This window comes from Lactuca sativa, chromosome 1, assembly GCF_002870075.4.
Source record: "Lactuca sativa cultivar Salinas chromosome 1, Lsat_Salinas_v11, whole genome shotgun sequence".
Taxonomy (NCBI): domain Eukaryota; kingdom Viridiplantae; phylum Streptophyta; class Magnoliopsida; order Asterales; family Asteraceae; genus Lactuca; species Lactuca sativa.
Window position 1 is genome coordinate 38,449,092 of NC_056623.2, and position 7,974 is coordinate 38,457,065.

At 35.7% G+C, this 7,974-nt stretch overlaps 1 protein-coding gene across 1 annotated transcript; it reads right to left on the bottom strand.

Moving 5' to 3' along the window:
- Positions 1–5,232: 5,232 nt before the first annotated feature.
- Positions 5,233–5,673, bottom strand: LOC128127091 (uncharacterized). The gene has a single exon (XM_052765438.1). It carries the CDS (start codon positions 5,671–5,673, stop codon positions 5,233–5,235), a length of 441 nt encoding a protein of 146 aa, XP_052621398.1.
- Positions 5,674–7,974: the final 2,301 nt, after the last annotated feature.

Genomic DNA, 7,974 nt, shown 5'->3' on the forward strand with positions numbered 1-7,974 from the left:
TTGTATTTAAAAATTATAGTATTAATGCAATGGATGATGTTGTTGCTTGTTTATTACTTTACATTGTTGTGATACATTACATGACGTCCTCCGCTCCAGAACGTTTCCGTCGTTCTCGGTGTTGGGGTGTGACAAAAGTTCTGGAACAAGCGCAAGGGCAAGTCTTCGCATGAGCCCTCCAACAAACAACAAATAGTGGCAGTTCATGCCGCTACCACTCCTGCCGCTATTCCTACCACTCCAACACCTACCAGTAGATATGCTGGTACCCTTCCCATGTGCGATAAGTGTAACTATCAACAACAAGGAACCTACCATGACATGCAATGCAACAGCTGTGGCAAAAAGGGTCGCATAGCTCGATTCTGCAAAGCACAAGTCCAACCAACCAATCAGGCTCCTGGAGCGGGTGTTGGTCAAGCCTGCTATGGTTGTGGGGAGACCGGGCACTTCAAGAGAAATTGCCCAAAAGAAAATTTTGGCAACACAGGGAGAGTGCTAGCCATGGGCCATGAGGAAGCAGTCGTTGATCCCACCATAGTTACGGGTACGTTCCTCCTCGACAACTCTTATGCATGCATTCTTTTCGATAGTGGTGCGGAGAGGAGTTTTGTTAGTCATGCATTTAAACATCTACTCAAGCATAAATCCCAAACTTTAACCGAAACATTTACCGTCAAGATGGTTAACGGAATGAAATAGAGCACTAACGACGTATTCATAAGTTGTACCCTTACCTTAAACGACCATTCTTTTCCAATCGACCTCATGCCAGTTTCCATAAAAAGTTTCGATGTCATCATCGGCATGGATTGGGTGATCCCCAATCGTGTTGATATCCTTTGTTATGAAAAAGCCATTTGCCTCAATCTACCATCTGGCGAAGCCCTCATTGTCTATGGTGATAAACTCAGTTCAAGCCTTCATATCATTTCATGCATCAAAGCCCAGAACTATTTGCGAAAGGAGTGTCATGCATTCCTAGCCCATGTCGTTAACGAGAAATATGAAGTTAAAGACATCGATAGCATCCCCGAAGTCTACAACTTTCCTAATGTCTTCCCCGAAGATCTTTCGGAACCCCTCCCGAGTGCCAAGTTGAGTTCTGAATCGACCTAATCCTCGGTGCTACCCCCGTAGCTAAATCCCCATACCGTCTAGCGTCGACAGAAATGCAAGAGTTATCCAGCCAACTTAATGAACTACTCAACAAAGTCCAGAAACTACGGCTAACTGAACGGGCCGGCATTGTGGCCTTAGAACCGTTCCTACTGAAGGGAAACTCACCTGAGACTGCTGAACTGATGCTGCTAATCCTTTGACTGCTACTTGACCTCTGACTCCGAACTTGCTGCTCCACTAGCTCCTCGAGCTACCAATGCCAAAATAACACTTAGTCCAACTGACCTCCAAAGGTCAACTAGGTCAACTCTAGTCAAGGTCAAAATCCTGGTCAAAGTCAACCTTCCAGGTCAACCCTACTCGCCGAGTTCATATGCTCAGGGTCCTTCTATTCGCGACTCGACTCGCCAAGTCAGTCCATGACTCGCCGAGTCAACTATTCCCGAGTCCTGACCTGTCCAACTCGCTGAGTCTCCACCCGACTCACCGATTCGAGTTTCAACTCGAAGGGTTTGGGACTACGCGACCTGACTCGCCGAGTCTAAGAACAGACTCGCCGAGCACAAGGCAATCATCAACCAACTCGCCGAGTTGTTCATCCAACTCGTCGAGTTCATGCCCATCTTCAACCGACTCGACGAGCTGTTCATCCCACTCATCGAGTTCCTCCTCATCTTCAAGCTACTCGCCGAGTCCACTCGAAGGACTCGCCGAGTCCATTCAGATTTACATACATGCAGAGGACTTTTGAATCATGCATGGACTCTAAACTGTAGATCCACTCTTCTAAAGTCTATTCCTTACGTAAAGTGGCAAACTTTACATGTAGCTAACGAGATCTAGGCTCAAATCACTATAAACTAGGGTTTGAGACAAAGGGGCTCAACAATCAACCCATAGACTGATGCTTTATGATTGTCTAGGCCAAGATACACATAGATCTAAAGTAGCAACTTCAGATCTGGGCTTCTAACTCGGAATAGGTCATAAACTTGTCCTAAAAGTCCCAAATCCCAAGATAAAGGTTGATCTATATGCAAAAGAGGGAAGGTAGCGACTCATTACCTTCAAAAGCTCTGGAAGACCTCACAAACTCTGGATCTACTGCCAATTCTTGAATCCCCAATGTGTGCCTTCCTCCTTCTTCCTTCAATTCACCCAAATTGGCAAGAAAGCTTGATTGAGCAACAATGGAGGCTTAGGGTTTCTGGTTCTGGACTATAGGGCCGCAAATGAGCCATAGGGAAGAGATTAAGATGCTTAAATAGGGTACCAAGTCCCGAAATTAGGGTTTCCCAACCCAGACCTGACTCGCCGAGTCCACTTGCCGACTCGCCGAGTCGGTCACTTGCTTTACACCCGGATCCCGCTCCGACTCGCCGAGTTCTTCCCTGGACTCGACGAGTCAACCCTCCTTAACTTAGGGTTTTTCCTTTCCTTTCTTGACCTTTCTGATTTCGGGTGTTACATACAAGCATGAAAAAAATTATATCCATTTCAATTGTATTGTTTGTCCTATAATGTTGATTGAATACAAAATCACATACATTCAAGATGTACAACACAAGAAGAAAACAAGCGCAGATTTGATTTAAATAGAAGAATTACTGTTAATAATAGGTTAAGTCATCAAAACTTACACAATCGTTTATACAAGAAAACCTACAGGATCTACTGGTGATATCATGAAATTATAACATCCTTTTACTAGTTTTACCTTGTACGTTACTTTACACAATACGATATCAAAGAAATTTATTGATACATAAGCTTGATGATAAAAAATCGCATATAGATATTCATCAATGTAACAAAGTATATCAAATATGTGGCGTACCTTTATTGAAATCGTCATGCTAGTAATGCACGAATATAGTGAAGGGGGGACTACCTTCATGAACTACCTAAGCAAGTCGCCGGAAAGGAGCTGGTACCAACGCCGACAATGACAATGGTTGTTGCTGAGGAGGTCGGAGGTGAAGGCGGTCGTCCCTTGTGGTGTTCAACGTCTAGCAATTGCCGATCGAGAGAGAGGAAATTGTGAAAATGAGTTGCGATTGAATTGCAACCAAATGAGAGAATGGGAGGATGTATTCTCGATTTAGGTAGTAGAAACCCTATAGACGAACTGTCATCCCCAAAACCCTGAAAAAACGACTTCCATCCAATATTCCAGTTAAATACATTAACAAATATAAATATATTTAATTTACTTATTTTTGGGGCGACGAGTTGTCCCTATACCTTTCCAGTATCCCGCAAAAATTCTCGTCTAACTTGTTGGGACGACAAGTCGTAACTATACATTTTCATAAATTTGGCAATCATCCGCATAACCTATTGCAACAACACGTCGTCTCTATAGATTAACCGGGTGAAAAAAAAATTGGTCAACCTTATAAGGAATGAAATAGTTTACCATTAAATTTATATTTTTTTTTGTATAATAAATACTATATTTTTCCGGTTATAATAGATCTAGCTAGAAATTTATGTTTCATACCTATTAGTGTCAACTTCATCTTCTTACGCTTGTCAAACATGAATTTATATGTTTAAACATACATAGACACAAATTAAAATTGTTCATGTGATAAAAAAAATCATTAAACTCATATTTATTTTTCAAGAAACATCATTAAACTTATATTTTCATACAAGTTTACAATTAAAGTAACTTTTGTACAAATTTATCTACTTTCATCTTGCCCGGTAATCATCAATTTTTTGATTATTTTCTTTACCAACACAATTTGAAAAGAAAGAAAACATCATTTGAATAGAGCACACGAAATTGTTATGTATTTTTCCCATATAATCTAATTGAGTACACAATACGTATATTCTAATTAAATACACAACAACCCTAAAGGGTTTTCATTATTTTCTTTCTGACCAACACTAAATATTATCGTATAAACAAAGGGTATTCCAAATATACATTTTGAAACATGGTTACAAAAACTATGTTGTATTTTATGAGAATATAACTATGAAAAGAGTTTTGTGGAAATTAGACCATCCATTATACAATCACATATCATATATGTGGCTGGTATCACATCAGCACCACATTCTTCTAGATAGAATGAGATACCTACCACTAACACACCACTCCACCTCATTTTTTTATTTAAATTTAATTCAAAAATACATTAAAATCATTTTTTAATACTAGTTTTTCCATTAAATTAAAATACCAAATTACATTAAATAAAAACTACATTAATTGAAATTAAAAAAAAACTAATAATAAAAATAAAAATTACATTACTTAAAATAAGAAATAAAAAAAAACTAAAAATTCTAACCATAAATAAAATAAACTACCCCATACGCCTACGGCGGGCTCGAACCGACTCTTTCATCACTTGGAAAAGTTCCAAGTCTTCACCCTCGAGGTCGTCCGCTTTCATTTTCAAGATTTCCATATCGGCTTTTGTTTGGAGCGTCGCTTGTGCCTCTTGAAATGATGATTGTGTTTCGATCATTTTTTGTTACATCCGAGTCATCACCTCGGCCTTCGTTTCTTGAAGTTGCACATATCGATCAAATTTATCGTCAAACATATCCATAACACTAGAATTTGAAAATATTGACGCTGCTTTTTTTGCTGTACTTCTTCCAAGGGTCGACGAAGAGGTTTGTCATTTTCAAGATCTAGCGGATCGTCGTTGATGTCAATGTGTGTTCGGCCGTCCGATTATTGGGAAGTTGCATCGCGGTTTCTCGAACACTTTGAACCGGAAGATTGCGAAGTTCCTTCCGTTTGTTCTTTCCATTTTGGGGTGTCTTTCAATTTTAGTCACGGTTTCATATACGGAAAAGCTTTGCGTGTTGACGTTGTTTTTTCAAATTGCTCCATGGCCGCCTTGAAAACATCAAAATCGTGCAAACCGCTTTTGCGTATGTTTAGGAGGTTGTTGTAGATTCCTCCAAACTCGATGCATTTTAGTCGAATATCTCGCAATTTCGAAGTAATTTGATCGGCGTTTCGAGTTTCACTTTCCATTAACTCTTAGAAAATGGTTCGTACTTTTTCCCAAAAACTTCTGTACGGCTGACTATCGCCTACAATTGGATCTTCGGAAGCCGCCACCTATGCCTCCGCTAACTTTTCTTCTTCTTCTTTTGTCCATGGAACCCTTTCTTGGGTGGCAGTGGGTCGGGCCAATTTTTTCCCTTTTTCTTTTTTGGTTGAGGTGGTGGTGAAGGTTGCGTTTCCGCAACAAAATCCGGTGAAAGTGGTGGTTGTGAAATTGGAGGTTGTTGTTGTTGTGGCGCTTGTTGTTGGAGTAGTTGTAGTTGTTGAAATTGTTGAAATTGTTGGTATTGTTGTGAAATTTGTTGTTGTTGGAAAGACGGAAAAATTTGATATTGTTGTTGGAAAAGTGGTGTTTGTTGGATACGGGAACCGGTTTGAAGTAGATTGAGAAAACCGCCTTGAGGTGACTTCATAGTCGGGAATTGATGAGGTGTTGTATCTAACGCAAAAGCGTTATCGGGTTTGCGATTTCTGTAATTTAGATGAGTATTTTGGTTGGGATCCATGCTTTTTGGTTGTGAATATTTAGTATGTAGATTGTGTATAGAGATAGAAAAGAATTGTGTAAAAAATAAGGAGTAAAAATGTTGTATTTATAGGTAAATAAATAGTTTAATTTTTTTAAAGAAACTAGCATATTCAACGGCTAGTGTAACGATCAAATCGTTAGCTGCAATCCAATTGGTCATGCGAGTCCGTTATCACGAACACGAGTGGTCACGGAAACGAGCCACCACGTCACAACGGGATGGTGTATACGCCTGTTATTCGTAGTCAGCTCCACCACGAACCTCCTCTCTATAGGTATACGACTTGGCCTTACATTTGGAATAATCATATAGGGCACGTGAAATTCTTGTTAAGCTACCTTAGGGTCCAATCACGTGGCTATCAATGCAACTTGCTTCGTCAACTTTGATCATAATTCAATCCTAACCACAATGCACAATAGATGAATCGTTCATATTCCAACAAAAAATAATTTTAGTACTTCGTTAAAAACTATCGTTTTCAATATATATATATATATATATATATATATATATATATATATATATATATATATATATATATATATATATATATATATATATATATATATATATATATATATATATAGTGTTAGGTTATTTTGTTTTCATTATCTATTGTGTGCATGTATGACTGATTCTGGACCAATCATTTTAGTTACTTTAAAAAGGTAATTAATGCATATTAGATGTTGAAGATATAATAAGTATTAATTACATCTTCAACATTTAATAAACATTAATTACTTTTTAAAATAACTAAAATGATTGGTCCAGAATCAATCATACAGACACACAATAGATAGTGAAAACATTTGAACCTAACTCACTCTCTCTCTCTCTCTCTCTTATATATATATATATATATATATATATATATATATATATATATATATATATATATATATATATATATATATATATATATATATATATATATATATATATTAAAAAAATCAATTAATACTTATAAAGTAGTAATATATTTTGTTTCGCGTATTCAGAAAACCAATTTAAAAAGTAGTATTTTTCTTTTTTGGCCAATTTTGAAATATCATAAACCGAAAACCAATTTGAAAAGGAAATAAATAGAACAAAAAATAAACTGATGCCGTCCAATTCTTTGATTTTGTACCCAGTATTTCTCTTGAGACTTGTAATGCACATAAATAAATAGAAAATTAATTTCCCTATTAGGAGAAAGTGAAAGCTTGTTTCTGACCAATAAATATATGATGTATCATGCACATGCATATGAAATATGAAATATGAATCTGAACCACAATTAGATAAACGCATTCTATTTCTAAATAAGATGACCACAAATTAAGTGTGTCATAATTGATAGTTTGATTTGATACCAATAAATAAGGCAATAATAATGCATTTTAATTGAGGTTGGACCATAATGATATTGGAACAAAACCAGCCTACTCTCGGAGCGGTTTGGGTGGTCAGATTTGGGCAGACGGTACCTTCAGTTATGGCGGACTAGCGGGTTCCGTTTATGATGCTTAAAGCAGGATGTTTACACCGTTGCATCCCTCTCTGTCTATACTCTATATCTCAATATATATATATATATATATATATATATATATATATATATATATATATATATATATATATATATATATATATATATATATATATATATATATATATATAGGGTTAGGTTATTTTGTTTTTTACATTTATTGTGTGGTAGAATGCATCAATAGGAATTTAGTAAATTAAATAATTATTTAATTAAATAAATATAGATATTAAATGATTTTCATAATTATATGTATATTAAATGATATCCATAATTATACTTCTCTTTTTATGGAAACTAATAAAATCTCTTATTAATGTCAGCAATAACATTTTTTCAGAATAAATTCGCATCTAGATTTTTATATATGAATTCGTATTTTGTTTCAGAACTCACTCATTTAAAATACAATAAAGTTGCATGAAATATGAAGAACGAGAGTGTATTCTACTAGAATACACTCTCATTCTGCTGAAATACACTCTCATTCTTCCAGATATGAACTCATTCTCAAAGAATATAATTGTTGAAATTAATAACGAATTTAATTAGTTTCCATAAAAATGAGTTATAAGTATGGATAGCATTTAATATATACATATAATTAATACTAAATTCCTATTGGTGCATTCTAACACACAATAGATGTGACAAACATTTGAATATATATATATATATATATATATATATATATATATATATATATATATATATATATATATATATATATATATAAAATT